The 16,372-nt window shown below is 45.7% G+C and overlaps 1 protein-coding gene across 1 annotated transcript; it reads left to right on the forward strand.

Moving 5' to 3' along the window:
* The first annotated feature begins 1,596 nt into the window (after positions 1-1,596).
* Positions 1,597-15,380, forward strand: LOC125941590 (1-acyl-sn-glycerol-3-phosphate acyltransferase alpha-like). Its single transcript, XM_049659189.1, has 5 exons — positions 1,597-1,968; positions 2,862-2,995; positions 9,638-9,819; positions 13,972-14,067; positions 15,321-15,380. Exons 1-5 carry the CDS (start codon positions 1,772-1,774, stop codon positions 15,378-15,380), a joined length of 669 nt encoding a protein of 222 aa, XP_049515146.1. The 5' UTR covers positions 1,597-1,771.
* The last annotated feature ends 992 nt before the right edge of the window (positions 15,381-16,372 follow it).

Genomic DNA, 16,372 nt, shown 5'->3' on the forward strand with positions numbered 1-16,372 from the left:
TTGCTTTCTAGCATTCTTTTATTGCGATAGCAATTATATGGACACTTCAACCGGATTTCTGCCGTCGCCGTCGCTGTGAGGTTCTGTATAAAGTCCAAGGGCGATAAAATCATCGCCGCGCGCCGTATGCGCGAGTGAAAGCGCGCGGGGGACGCGCGCTATCACGGAGAGCGAACGTACGGCGAAAAGCAAACGCGCCCTTCGTCGCGCGAAAGGCCGTGGGGGTATGGGAGGGAGGGAGGCGGGGCGACGCTGTGCTGCGGCACCAAATGCGTATCTTGCAACCGAGTGCAAGGGGAACTGGTCACTCAATTTCCCACGCGAAAGCAAGAAAGCGGGAAGGCAGCGCGGGAGGGAGGGGGGGCAGCTTTTACTCTGCCAACAACTGCGGTTGTACTTTGCCCGACTGTGGCGGTCGCCCCAACCGTCTCTTAAAAGCGATCTTCACACGGCTCTGACCTTTGTATGCGCTGGGCATTCGCCGCTCAGTTTCCGTTGAAGCGATAGATCGCACGAACCTTCGCTCGCTGCGGCGGCTGCGCTTGCTGCCAGCGTTTTGACAGTCGTTGTCTGCGGTCATTGAGTGTGATCTATTCATGTTTGCTTCCGCGCGCTGACACCACGCTTGTTAATTCAGTTAGTAAGCGAAAGTGTCCAAGTTTATGCAGCCGATAAACCTACTATCTCTACTCCGAATAGCTCTCTGCTAATTTGCTATCGCAATTGATGCTTCGCTTTCGGGCGAAACTGCGTAATTTTATGTCAGCATATTACAGGTATCGGTAGCTGAGTTTATAAGGTCATGCTTGTTTTTAGTGGTTTTTTATTGCGATAGCAATTATATGGACACTTCAACCGGATTTCTGCCGTCGCCGTGAGGTTCCGTATAAAGTCCAAGAGCGATAAAATCGTCGCCGCGCGCCTTATGTGCGAGTGAAAGCGGGCGGGGGACGCGCGCTATCACGGAGAGCGAACGCACGGCGGAAAGCAAACGCGACCTTCGTCGCGCGAAAGGCCGTGGGTGTATGGGAGGGAGGGAGGCGGGGCGACGCTGTGCTGCAGCACCAAATGCAGTTTATGCAGCCTATAAAACTACTATCCCTACTCTGAATAGCTCTCTACTAATTTGCTATCGCAATTGATGCTTCGCCTTTCGGGCGAAACTGCGACATTTTTTTATCTCTCTTCTTATAGTACTTGTCGGTCTTGTGCTTCCCGATCCTTGGCCGATTCTATGTAGTGGGTACGTGCCATAGTCGAAGACCATCATTGTAATGACTGTAGCACGGAGGGTTGAGCACCGTAAAATTACGCTGTTTGTGATTTCCTACAAGTCACAAAACGTTTGTCCTTGTTAATTCCTAATTTACTTACTATCCCCTATATTATCACTTCCAAATTTTCCTCAGTCTGAACTGTTTAATGAATCTCCTTTCCATGTGTGTTAAATCCATTCAGCTAGTGTTACATACTCAATCACACACTATGCATTTGTTCCCAGTTTTGCCTCGCTTTTCTACCTCTTCCTCTCATTTCCTGCAGTCTATAGCCTGTGCGTTTGCTACGACGATCAGATCGTTGGCATTGTGGGCACGAGCCATGCTTGAGGATCATCATCATCAACAGCGGCTGCCGGCCGAAAGGCGCGGCCCCGACAGCGGTCCTTGGCGCGCCCTTCCCCCGGCGCGGTGGTGGTCGCCGTGGCCCACAGTATCGCAGGGGCCGCACGAAGTGGTGCTCGGGCGCCGCAGCAGCAGCAGCAGCAGCCGCGATGGGGGTGGGGAAGGTGTCCTGCCCGTGGTGCGTGGCGTTGGGCTTTGCCGTCGTCACCGTTGTGGTGCTCGTCAGGCGAAACCAGACGTTCCGCTACTTCTTCCGCTTGACTACCTACTACGTGCTCATGTCGGCGGTGTGCGCGCTGGCATGCGTGCCGTCCGTGTTCAGGCCCTTCGACCCAGCAAACATGGTGTGAGTATATTAATGGATCGACATTATGCGCCTGCCCGCGAGTTTCTCAGCGCCCACCAATGGGCCTCCGAATGGAGGGGGCAACTTTCTCCCCGCGCTGGAGAGTGAAAACGAAAGCGCCCGCTCGAGCGCGTGCATGCCACGTCTATACCGCACGTTTCAGCGACGACAGTCTGATTATTGAAGGTCAGTGCTATATACATGTGCAGTAACTCCACTGCATGGCCCGGTGACTGTTGAAATCACGCGCTGAATGGAGTTTTGACAAACGCGGTACTCGTTTAACGTGAAACCTCTTTCATAACGGTACAGTAAAGGGGGTCGCTTGTGAAACCATTGTAACGAAAACTTGTCATAGCATTATCGCTTGTACAGGGTGTCCCCACTATCATGCACCAAGATTTAAAAATATGCAAATGCCACGTAGCTGGTCAGAAACAAGGTAATGTTGTATGCCGTCGCTTGGAGATGTGTGTGTGTGTGTGTGTGTGTGTGTGTGTGTGTGTGTGTGTGTGTGTGTGTGTGTGTGTGTGTGTGTGTGTGTGTGTGTGCGCGTGTGTGCGTGTGTGCGTGTGTGTGTGTGTGCGTGCGTGCGTGTGTGTGTGTGTGTGTGTGTGTGTGTGTGTGTGTGCGTGCGCGTGTGTGCGTGTGTGTGTGTGTGTGTGTGTGTGTGTGTGTGTGTGTGTGTGTGTGTGTGTGTGTGTGTGTGTGTGTGTGTGTGTGTGTGTGTGTGTGTGTGTGTGTGTGTGTGTGTGTGTGTGTGTGTGTGTGTGTGTGTGTGTGTGTGTGTGTGTGTGTGTGTGTGTGTGTGTGTGTGTGTGTGTGTGTGTGTGTGTCAACGTGCCACATGTTGAAAACTATAAACTATATTTCATCCTAAACCTCGCATGCAGCATGATCAGTCATGGCCTCAGGCGTCTTACGTGGGCCATAGGCGTGGGGGTCGTGCTTCGCCACAGAGAGCGCATACCCAGAGACAGAAGATTCATATTGGTCGTCAACCACCAGTCCAGCCTGGACGTGTTCGGTGAGAGAGAGAACTTGTCCGAGTCGGTCACTTGTGTGTGCCTGCGTGCGAACTGCAGTTATATAGGCTCACAGTGTTTTGTGTAATTCTTAGTATAGACCAGACAAATTATGGACAGTTTACAATTAAGTAACATATACCAGTATTAATGCCTCAATTCCCGAAGAAATGACAGTAAGCGGGAGGAGTCTTACTAAACCTGCGCTAGCTGATTGATTTAATTAGCACTTTGTTACGTGTGTGAAACACCAAAACAACTTAAAAACGTATAAGAATCCCTCAAGTTTCATGTACATCTTTTGTGTAAAGGAAAATAAAGGTATTGAACTGAACATTAAAATTGCGTATAGCAATCATATTTTTTAGACCCACCAATCAAACTGAAGTACGGAAACGTAATTTTTTTTCCCTAAACAGTCACATTGCTAATGGACCCGATAAAGTCAAAGGGGGTCCGATTAAGGCAGTCGCATCCCCTTTTAGCCCTCTTCTAGCGCACATATGTAACCTCATCTCCAGTAAGGGCACAATTTACTTAAAAGCTGCTATAGGATAGCGGTTATACACAAAGTCGAAGGTAATGAAGACTTTAAAAACCACCGGCCAATATGCGTACTGAGCATTTTCACTAACGTATTTCAACGCGTACTGCACAAGAGATTACTCAGGCTTTTTTTTTTTTTTAACATGGAAGTAATTTCGCCGCACCAGTTTGGTTTTCAACATGGTAAGCCATCTGAGCTAGCCGTATTGCAAACAATAAGGAACTAATAATGAAAAATATCGAACATAAGTTGTATACAGTACGAATATTCCTTGACCTAAAAAGGCCCTTCTATTCAATCAAGCGTGAAATACCTCTTCAGTAAGCTCTCTTCTTACGGAATTCGAGGGGGTGGGCTGAACCTGATTAGAAGCTGCCTCCAAAATTGCAAGCAATATGTTACATCAGGTTCATAATTGTCCAAGCTAATGTTAGTAACTACAAGTGCACCACATCCACAAGGCTCTATTTTAGAGCCACTTTTGTTTTTGCTTGATATAAATGATATCATTAGCATTGCACTAACGGAAAATAATACTTTTGTACGCGGATGACACGAGTGTTATTTTTTTTATTTTCAGGTGCACAATTATTTAACAAAGAGATAAGGGCAAATAGGTGGTAAATAGTCAAAGCAGCTGGATGTCAACGCGCTTCAACTCAATGTCAGTAAGACAAAGCATGTAATGTTTAGGTGTCGGAACACACGAATCAATAATTATTTTAGTCTTCATTCCTCTCTAATGATAAAATAGAATGCACAAAAAGTGTAAGGTTTTTGGGTATTGTATTTCATGAAAGTTCAACTTGGAATGATCATGTTAACCATTTAAGCCTGGAGTATAGGTGCTTTAGGAAGAATAATACCTGTGTCACACGGGCACATTTGGAAGGCCTTCCAGTCGACGGCCTTCGAAATGCCACAACTCTATCGACTCAAAGGAGTTGTCGCGCTGATACACGGCACTTTTGAAAGGTCGTTGAGAGGTTCAGGCGTTTCTCGCAAAATTGTGTGACGCTGCGGATCTTTATTTTCGTTTTCATATCACCAAAAGTTAAACAACATTAAAACCACTTAAAAGAACTATAATTTCTTTTATGTTTGTTTATACGGCGAGATGGCGGCGATATGACGGCAGCCGGCATCACATGGAGTAGAGGGAGAGTGCACTACACAGCATGGAAGAAGGAATGAACACAAGCACGTCGCTGTTGTCGAGAGTATGTGCAGTTCGCACATATCAAGTGGCAAAAATACTTTTTTGAATAAATAATAACACTCATACATAGTATTTTTAGAGCATTTTGGTTTGATTTGTTCTTTCTAACCGTGAGTGCGAGTACACTGTGAACGAGAGGGCATGTTCGCGCTGTTTCCGCTTCCGTTGCTCAAAGGCCATCGAGATTTCGATAGAGTTGTAGGGTGCTCCGTTGACTCGATAGACTATTGACTCGGCGGCCTTCGAAACCGCCCGTGTAGCACCTCGAACTTAACCTTTGAGTCAGCGGACTATTGGTTGGAAGGCCTTCCAAACGCCCGTGTGACACGGGTATTAGACATCAAATACCAGTTCAGACCCAGTCAATATTTTAGAGCGCAGCTCTTAGTCGCCTGTTCCTGCGGCGAGCGTCGGCGTTGTCACTCGTAACCAAGCGAACAGCGAAGGATGAAAGCAAACGCGGAGCGCGGCGGGGAATGAAAGACAGCGATAGCGAAGAGAGCGCGATGAGGAAAGCAGAGGAGGAGGGTGTATGGCGAAAGCGTGAGAGGAAAAGTGTAGTGCCGCGCAAGACCGGCTTTGCGGCGACGATGGCTACGAGATGGCGCCAGAGTAGCGCACGTCGCCTGTATAGAAACAAAGCGCTGCATGAGCGGAGGTCTGTCTGCGGCGGCTGCTGTGAATGGCGCCCATGCGTCACCCACGCGCCGCCTCTCGCGATTAGCGAGGCATTCGCGCCACACTTCGCTCCGTTTTCAACGTGCCGCAAGAGACAGATTGTCGGCACCAGTCAATATATCCCGAAATGAAAACACGTATACAGCTCAAATTTCGCATTAGGGAGTATCATAATCGTCGGTGAATTTTTCTATTCATACAATCACAGATAGTATATTGTATTCTCATATGCGGCATTCCACCATGGCAGAATCCATCATGGTGGCTAAGTGGAGGCCGCCGTGGCCGGGATCCGGTCCCGCGATCTCGTGTTTAGCAGCCCAACACCATAGCTAGCCACTTTGCAACCATGGCGGGTTAGAGACGTTGCAAAAGCAGTCTATATATCCGCGCCTTGGAAAGTTTCAGGAACGCTGACTGTATTAGGGAGTTGCGTGATCGTTACAAATTGTGGTTAGTGAGCAAACTGCACACGTGCAGACTCGTGACACACACACACACACACACACACACACACACACACACACACACACACACATATATATATATATATATATATATATATATATATATATAGTCATATCACAAGGAGCTAACAACGACACCAAACGACAGCATAGGGGAAATTATGTACAGTGCTTAATTGAATTAAAGAAATGATAAATGGAAATGAATGTGGATGAAAATATAACTGGCGTCAGGTGGGATGCGAACCCACGCCTTTGCATTACGCGTGCCATGCTCGTAACAACTAAGCTACCGCGATGCCGTTTTCCCATCCACTTTCTGGGCACGTATTTATCTTTATCTACTAGAACTAACCCTGGGAGGTTTAGTCAGCGCCACTCACGACCTCAATTCAATGAAGAACTGCAGATAATTTCCCCTATGCTGTCCATGGTGTCATTGTTTGTTAGCTCCTTATGATATGACTGTATATGTATATATATATATATATATATATATATATATATATATGCTGAGATAATAAAGAGATCTCCAAAATTTTTAAAACACTTACCGCATAATAAACAGAGTTTTCAGCTCAAAAATGTATGTCACCGATTGCCAAAACTAAGAACAAATTATGGTAGACAGTGCCTAAACTATTTAATCACTGCTTTCTTGAATGATAGCAGAAGTATTGAAACGGAAATTCACCAAGCAAAGTCCATGAGACACTTCGGAAAGCTACATTACAGAATTACGTTAATGGACCAATCCTTCTCCTGTTAATGTTTTCTGTCAGGGCTTAGGCAATATAACAAGTGACACAATGGCCTTTTTCATTTTTTTTTTCATTTTCATGCCAAGCTCTACTTTACTTGTGTATTGAGTTTACGTAACAAATATATGGTTGAAATTGGTCTACTCACCAATCGTGCCCAGTTTGTAACAACTAACAACATGGACTCCTCAGTCTCATTCCCTCATTCTCAGGTTACCTCAGGTGTACCACAGGGCTCCGTAATAAGTCCTCTGTCTTTCTAATTTTCTTTAATGACTGGCCCACAAACATAAAGTCTTCTATCAGTCTTTTTGCCGATGACTGCGTCATTTATAGGCAAATTAGCAGTGACTTAGATTCTGCCATCCTGCAGTCTTATATTAACCGGGATTATGAGTGGTGCTAGTTATAGAACATGATATCTAATATTAACAAATGCAAATCTATGCGGGTTTGTTGACAACCTATCAAGCACCCAACATATCACGTTGACAACACTGATTTGGAATCTGGGTACTCATATACAAGTACCTTGGTGTGCACATCTCGTACAAGTTGGCTTGGTAAACACACTGATTATATCACAATGCCAGTAGTATGTTAGCAGTACTTAAAGTGTGCTTAAAAATGCTTAAAGCAGTGGGGCGGGGGGGGGGGGGGTGCAGTCCCTCTCCATTATTTAAATAGGGGCTCACCCCCCCCCCCCCCCCCTGGGCAGGTCAACTGCAGCACCCATTCGATAAGCGCTGGAAATGATTTTATTACCAGTGTTGCCTTTTTGGGGCAATTCAAATCTTCAAATTGTTTCCAATAATGTTTTCATCGCGAATAATCGGGATATATATATATATATATATATATATATATATGAGCGAGTGTGAGTGTGCGCGCGCTATACTGGTCTCCAATCACTCATAGATGACTTAGAGGCGGTACAAAACCGTGCATCACGTTTCATTCCTTCAACTATCATCGCACCGCTAATGTTACAGCTCTGACGGACACATTTTCCTTACCCACCCTTTCTCATCGTAAAAAAAAAAAATGTTCCGCCTTAGTTTATTTCGCCCCATAAGGTTTATCACAACAATTCATGCCTTAAGGATAGGCTACTAACAAAACTTCATCCTAAAGCTCCATACGCATTGATCACTATCAAAAGTAGGTAGTCCATTTTCAAACACTAAATGTTATCATGATTCATTTATTCCCAGTACATGTTCGCGTTGAGATCACCTTCCACTGAATGTTGTCGCCATTAGAAATATTAATGTTTTTATACGTGCTGCTACGAACCGGCTTTGTGAACAATTACCTAACTGTTGCATAATTACTGTTATGGTTGTCAATTGTATTCTATTGTTTCTACTGTTGCTGCTGTTTTATTGTATTTATTAACAATGTACCTACTCACCTCTCTAATGTCCTAGGCTCTTGAGAGTAATGGAATAAATATTGGGTTTTCTTTGCTAAATTGATTGCACGCATAGAATGTTGTTTAGTTATGCGATGCCTCTTGAACTCATTTTACCTCTTTGAAAAGGAATTTTCTGTTTGTTGTTTATGTACTTCTTCCCGAGATACTTAAGTTGAGTTTGCTAGAGCGCGTGAACATTCATATTCCTTATTAATTTTTTTAACACGAAAGTGTTTTATGCCGGGGTCCACCAAGACTTCACTGACGTATTTCCGTCACGGAAATACGTCATAGAACATAATACAAAGAAAGAAACCAGAAGAAAAAGTTCCACAAACATGGAAAATTTGGAAATCGAACCCACGACCTCTCGGTCCGCGACGATAGATCGCCGAGCGTTTAACCCATTGCGCCACAAACGCATTTGCAGAGAGCTACACAGACGCGCCTTATATATCTAACACTCCTCCGTGTACCCGCGCTCTTGCTCGGGGCGGTGCCGCCGCCTACGAGCAGAAAAGAGAAGTACTGCTATAGTGCCTAGAATATACTTACTAGTGTGCCGACCGCGGGCTTTCCGGTGGCACGGAGAATGATGCCTTCCGCCGGCGGCCACCAGACGGCGATAGCCGTACGGACCGTGCTATGCCGAGCGGCGTCTCTAGCCAACGCGCGCGTGTGCGACAGACGCCAATGGGCTGTCCCAGCCCGTTTCGTTCTGCGGAGCGTTGGTTGAGGTGCAAAGTGTAATCGAAAGAATATGATTTCGTTGCACTTACAAACGATCGTATGCACAGTTATCATTATAACGCTACACTATACGGGGTGTTTCTTCGAAAAATACGTTTCACTTTCGTGTTCTATACCGATTCCTATATAAGAGGGATCAACCACATTTTTTTTAATTTGCGACACGATGATATGATGTTACCGTTGTTGCTCGAGTGTACGAAATATTAAGGACAGGTACCTAGTCAGGCGCAGACATGTACTTGTAGTCCCTGGCTTTCCTTGGTTTCTTTTTCCTTTGTCTCATTGTTGTCTTTCTTGAAAATAAGTGTGAAACGAATACTTTGACGAAAAGGGAAAGGGAAACCGAAATAAACTGAAACTGAAGACGTTTTGTTGACAGTTGACTCGATCCACGCTTACTGTAGTCATCGCGGCCGCATGGCGGCCCTTGGCACCGTGCTGCAGCCCAATTTGCGTGCCATGAGTGCTGCAAAAAGAAGATACCGCGCAGAAAAAGAGGATAACGCGCCAGGGGTATACATACTTTCTTTCTTTCTGTCTTTCTGTCTTTCTTTCTTTCTTTCTTTCTTTCTTTCTTTCTTTCTTTCTTTCTTTCTTTCTTTCTTTCTTTCTTTCTTGTTCCAAGTTTGCGCGTCATGAAACACAGCAGCCAGTCACTGATGTATACTTGACTCATTCAGTCTTTTGAGTGCTGCAAACTCATTTCGCAAGAGTAAAGACTTGTACAGTATTTAACTCCGTTTTCGATAGTACTCGTTGACTATACTCACGGTATACTCACGGTGAAAATGCCGAAATGCAGGGCTGCTGCACTTTTGGCGCGAATTCCATCCATGCGTGCCTGTCATGAAGCGTGAGCTGCTCTACACGGGCCCGCTGGGGTTGGCGTGCTACTTGGCCGGCTCCGTTTTCCTAGACCGTGGCAATTCGCAGCAGAGCCGCCGAGCGCTCAACGAACGCCTTGAGGATATCAAGAACGGCAAGGTGCGCGCACAAATATAGATATATGTGACGCTCATGGCGTGGCAGCCGTTCGACGGTAAAGGACAGCGTGACGGGAACGAACCACAATCTTACTTGGGCAAACCATGTGCCCGCTACACATATCAAGAGCTCTGCAGCAGCGACATAGTGAAGGCATGGTCTGCGGTCATCGGATCGAATTTCGAGGCCTCTGCATTTAATCGCGTCATCGTGCCATGAGAAAAAAATGCCTAGATACCACAGTGTCAGTCTTGCTGTCTCAAGGCGCGGTCCTCGGTCAATGGTAATAAAACACCAACCGTATAACCGAAAAACTCACAGTTTCGCCTGACAGGCGCAGCATTGATTGCGATAGCAAATTATTAGACAGCTATATACGAATTAAGGTTAGTCGTCTTATCAGCTGCATAAACTGCCGTAAACATTGGCCCAGTAACTAAATTAACAAGTACGTTGTCACGCGCGCACAGGCAAACACGAACACATCTCGCTCCATAACCGCGAGAACTGGCTGTCAGAACGTTGGCATGATGAATAGCGGCAGCAGCGGCGAGCGAATTCCCCTTCGTGCTGCCTCTCGCTCCAACGCGAACTAGGCGCGCTAGAACACAGCGCACAAGAAGCCATCAGCTAGATCCGGCCGGCTAGCCTTTGAACCGAGCGCAGATTGCCTCCAAGATAGGACACGCATCGCCGCAGCCGGAGTGAAAGAGCAGATGCGAACTAACTTTATACGGAACATCACGGCGACGCAGACGGCGGCGACGACGGCAGAAATTCGCCTGGAGTGTCCATTTGATTGCTATCACAATAATAACATCAACCGTGAGCACCATGTCGTGACATATAGAGCTTCGGTGCAGGTAGGTCGTCGCTCCACTGGTATAGGCTTCGTCTGAGCAACTGCGCACAACAGTCTGTCGGAATGCGAAAAAGCTAAGGTACTCGGCTGCCTACACATGCTATATAAGGCCCTGAACTATTGAATGCGGGGCTTATACGCAGTGTGCCTCTTGACTCTATAGGCTGCGTGATTAGGCCGCGAAACATGAGAAGCATTGTTAACAGGCACTTTGCGGTAAGCTGTTCTGTCGCATTCCGTTTGGGGTCTTTTCAATAATAACAAAAAGAAAAAAAATATGTGTCCGATGGTGGCATTCGAACCAGGGTCCTTCAACGCAATAACCGGACGTTCTACCCATGTTAAACGAACTGAGCTCTTGACCCTTACTTGTGCTGCAGGCTGTACATCGAGTTTAATAGCGGAAACAAAAGAGAGTTGAAATGTACTTGACGAACGTCGCTGGTCGCCACAGGACTTACGCCGTTCATTTTGAGTTCCGGTGACGACATGGGTACTGCGCGAGACCGAGTTCAGTGCAGCTCCGAGACGATGCAGCCTCGCACTTCAAGCTCGGCGAGGGCAAAGCATGTTTTTCCGGAGTCTTGAATTGTGAACTGCATGTTCGTCACACCATTTTCGACACGTGGCCAAGTTTTCCCGGGGCCCCGTTCGGAGCACTGCATTATGTTAATTCTAACAGTAATACAGTGATCGGGGGCTTTAGTATACGATTTTTTTTTACATTCGAACAATCATTTTTTAATATTAATTTTAATTCATTATAAAGTGAGATAGCGCAGCTGTTTCGCCTGTTCAGCAGGTGGATTTTCGGACTAGGTAGAAAATTATTTGCACGATAAAGCGCAACGGCCCAGGTAGATAATTAAAATATTCGCTAGTTAACTTTTCATTATAACATTAGGACGAACGTTGTAATTGCGAAATAGGAGCGGCGCTGTAGTTAAGTCAGGTCCGCTTAACGGAAATACTATAGCGCACGACTTTCGAGATATCCGTCCTTCAAAAGCGCAACGAAATACATCGATTCTAAGCTCATTTCAGCAGTCCGGCACGATGTTAACTGGAGCGCCAATGCATTACTTAGAAGACTTTGAGGACGGATATCCCGAAAGTGTAATGCCATTCATATAGTGATTTCTGCTGTGTGGGCATGACTTCGCTGCTGCTCGGCCTCAATCTGGCAAACAGCATGTTTTCTGAAGTGAATAATAAAAAGAAAGTTAATGAATATTCTTAGTTACCTGGACATGGAGATGTGTCGTGCAAGTAATGACCACCTCTTCCGTATCTGCCTGAAAAGGCGGAACCACCCCATCTGTCACGAGCGATTACAATTTGTTTTTCGAACTTAAAAAAAAATTAAAATGTATATTCAGTACCATTACCACTGGCTTTCACGGCGTTTTGAGTTATAAAGCGTCGAGTTTTGTAGTATCCATGCTTGAATATTAACTAGATGATTTGTTTTGTAACTCTGCTGTTTAAAAACGCTTTAGTTAGCCACGCCTAATACTAGAAACCCACGTCGTTGAGTATAACGCATTGTGTTACTCTATTGTTGATGTAAACACGATGCTTACTAATCATGTAAATAGCGATCTAATTTTTATTTTAGACTGATATTTACATTATGCTTATGAGCAATTATCGTGGTAATATTTGTATCCCCTGACCTCTTGATGAATTTTTTGTCCTTGAGGGTACTTCAATAAATAAATAAATAAATAAATAAATAAATAAATATTCAGCGACTCCTCTGCAGGCGCTGAACTGATTTACTGCGGCAGCAGCCAGCTCTCACGGGTGGCACCGCAATCTTCTGAAGAACAACTTCTTTGCGATGCACACAACGTCGTCCTCGTCCGCTGCTATACGTATATATTTTGCCTGTTGTAGCCTCAGAAATGCGCACAAACGCCGCCAACCACAGAGTGTGCGTGAGGCGCAAAACTTTAAACAAATTACCAAGAGAGAATGTTGCGCAATAAGTTGTCGTTGTCAAGTATGTGTAAGGATTAGGAAGGAAGGAAACTGCTGCTGTAACTGCCTTGTTCGAGGGAATGACACGTGAGCGGCGGCCACCAGAAGGGGACAGCTTAAATATAGGATTACAGGACAGGAGACAAAATAGCTGAAAGGACCAAGGAGGAAATAAGTTTCTGTATGCAAGGTTCTCGAGTATGAGTCACATCTTTAAAAATAATTCACGTGTTTCGCCCAGCATGTAGAGTTTGTGACGCGGCCCCACACACCGTCGCTGAAGTCACCGTTTGTAGAGCAGCCAAGGCGCGGGACCCGACTGCTTATATATATATATATATATATATATATATATATATATATATATATATATATATATATTAATTCTGTAAAGCGTAATTTTGAACACCCGGTATACTGTGTGACTCAATATGTCGCGCTATTATATATAAATCCTGTTTGCTGGGGCTCACAGTGTCTGCAGCCCGAGCAGCACTGCGGCGGGGGTGGGAAAGATTTAGGTGCACGTTAAAGAACCCCAGGTGGTCCAAATTTCCGGAGTCTCCCACTACGGCGTGCCTCATAATCAGATCGTGGTTTCGGCACGTAAAACCCCATAATTTTTTATAAAACAGCATTTTGTTAAAAAAGTAAGTGGAACAACAGTGCATTTTTACGGCGAGTTTGATGGCGCATATCTCGAAACTGGTGTCATTCTGGAAATGCATTCCAAGTGGATACGCCTGACAAGCTCACCGGCTACAATTCGTAAATTGCAATATGTGTCTTAAAGTAATTAACTAAAAGGTTAATTAGGAAATGTTTGTTCATTAGTTGAACATGTGTTTCGATTTCTCGTGCTACTAATGTCCGCCTCATCGAATAACCCAGCTCAACGATAAGAATTATGCTATCTGCTACAGGCGCGATTTTTAAAAATTCTGTAAAGCGTAATTTTGAACACCCGGTATACTGTGTGACTCAATATGTGGCGCTATTATATATAAATCTTGTTAGCTGGGCTCACAGTGTCGGCAGCCCGAGCAGCACTGCGGCGGTGGTGTGAAAAGTTATCTTCGCCCTTGGCGAGGGTGAATAAGATGGGGAGGGTGGTCTGACGGAGAGGACGGACGGACACAACACGCTCAGCTTCGAGCCATTGGCTGCTGTCGCAGTAACAAGTGGCTGGCATCGATGTAACTCGCCTAGTTATCAATCCAGTACAAGTGGCTTGCATATTCTACGGAGCTTGCGACCACGCACTCTGCACACTCCGAGGATTGATTTGCACATGCACACGCGCACAGGCGAGCTTCCTGTTGTTTCCCGAAGGGACTCGGAACGCAGAACCCAAGATGCTGCCATTCAAGAAAGGCGCATTCCACATGGCAGTGAACAGCCAGGTGAGCGCTCAAGTGTCTCGTACGTATAGCCTAACGAGTAACCATACAGGGTTACTGGTTAGGTTATAGCAGCGTATTGGTTAGGTGCGCCAGGAAGCAGCGCCGATAAGCGCGGCCCTGCAGTGTCAGCTGCGTTCAACACTGGGATGGTGCCCTCCCACGACTCCGGCGCGCTTCACCATCAAGGGCAACCTCCCCCCCCCCCCCCCTCCCCCTTAAGTTTCTATGGGTCGTCTCGAAAGGAGCAACGCGAGAGGCGACATTTCTAGATTTTAGTTATAGGTGTAATAGTTTAGTTTTAAGTAAGCCATGCGCCCCGCACAATTTTGTCGTGCAATAGGAGTAGCACAATTGAGCGAATTTCGCCTGTGTTTGGCGCTCATTGGCCATAGTTGCCCTTGCGCCATAAAAATCTACTAGTAACTATAGTTGAGCGAACTTATACAGCGTTCAAGAGGGGTCCAACTTTACTTATGCAACATGTAAACGTAATTTCATCAATGATAATTTCTCGTCTGTTGTCGCCGTGGTGTGTTCATAAAAATTAAACATGCTAAATATGGGTGTGCGCTGTTGCGTGATCTCGCCAATTCAAATATGTGTGCAGGCTCGCGTGCACAGTAATTTCGCGCTCGCTGTAAGCGCATGTTTTGCCTCCCAGGATGTATACGTTGAGCTTGCGCCCCCGAAGCGGTAAGTTTACATAGCCATGCATGTTTTTGTTTACATTTGGTGCACGTAGCGAAGCAATCGCCCTTGGCGAAGCGCTGAAAGGATCATTGCGCTGAATGGCCTCTTCGCAGAAGTTGATTAAGAGAAAGCGCTATGTAGAATTACTGACAGGAAACGTGTAGCGCTTGACGCCAGGTACGTTTCATAGTATTGTGGTGGACCGGCCTGCAACATTGTGGGCGTTGCGCACCCTCCTTCGTCATATAGACTATTCAAATTCTGCCAGAACATATCACTACGCTCTCTTTCCGAAAAAGGAACGTTTCGACACCATGGCGTGCTTCCCAATTAAGTGACGTGTCCGCGTTTCCTTGCATGAGGCGAACGAGCGCCCACCTTCCTGTGTATCCGTGCCGTTGCGACAGATGGCGCGCGGGTCGCTGGCAAACATGGCACACTCTTCTGCTCGGAGCCTTCTGCGCCACATGTCAGAGTGCGAGTGTCTCGGAAATCTCTCCTTCCGCACTCATCGCGTACACGAACCCTATGTCATATTGTCATTACTTGACATGATGGCCCAGCTATACGATGGTGTTCTGCTGCTGAGCACGGGACCAAGTCATGGGTTCAACTACTGGTGACCAAAATGAATCCTGAGCCCTCACATAGGGCGTCCCTAGCAGTCAATCAAAGACTGCACTGATTGAGATTTTTTACTATACAACTTGGTGATCATATAGCCCTGGGCGGTGTAATCGGGATGTTAAAATCCATCAATCAATCCAAACAATCCTACGGCCCTTATGAGATTGATCAAAATATTATACTAGCCAATGTGTTAATTAAATAAATAAATAAACCAGCAGTTTTTGATTGACTTACCTGCTGTAGGTGTTGCTTAGAATAGCGGAACTAGAGCACCAGACATGCAACTGTGGGAAGCTCGGCAGTTGGCGCCAGTACAACGGTCCCTATAGACTATACTGGCTATATTCTAGGGACCGTAGTGCCAGTTCAAGCAACATGCGCTTGCCAACGACCCAATATTCCTCTGTATTTATATGTTCTACATGGAGATAGGTGCACTACTGAAACGACTGGCTGCTACTCGAGGTCCTAGCTTCCACAAAATTCAAAAAATAAATAAAAAATGGCAAGGTTGCCCTTGTCTTTCCTGTTAATAATCCATCGCTTTCTGCCAAATGAAGAAAGTCGAAATTTCAAAGAATGCTGTGTCGCTGTAAAAACTGATTTAGTGTTGCTCTCAGTGTCCCTTTCACTCTTCCATGAACACATTTTTTCGGGAGCAAAACCTACAATGTTCTTGAAGAAATGGTGAACATATGGTAGAAAAATCATCTTCACACAAGAAAACAAAAATGTCCCCCTTTGCAGACACTAGAGTTTAGCTGTAACTTTATAATGTGGTGCAGCCTTTCATCTCTATAGCACGCCACGAACTTGCTACAGCGCATACAGTGTGTTATCCGACGGTACCAAACTCAGTAAGGACAGAACTTATATTTCTTACATAAACAAATTTTCACGTCTAGCGTGTATCGCGCGATGTAGAAGGCTATCGTGTCAAAAAACCAAAAAAAGTGCCACACGTTACAACGGATTCTCCGGCGCT

The sequence above is a fragment of the Dermacentor silvarum genome, chromosome 1, assembly GCF_013339745.2.
Source record: "Dermacentor silvarum isolate Dsil-2018 chromosome 1, BIME_Dsil_1.4, whole genome shotgun sequence".
In the NCBI taxonomy this organism is placed as follows: domain Eukaryota; kingdom Metazoa; phylum Arthropoda; class Arachnida; order Ixodida; family Ixodidae; genus Dermacentor; species Dermacentor silvarum.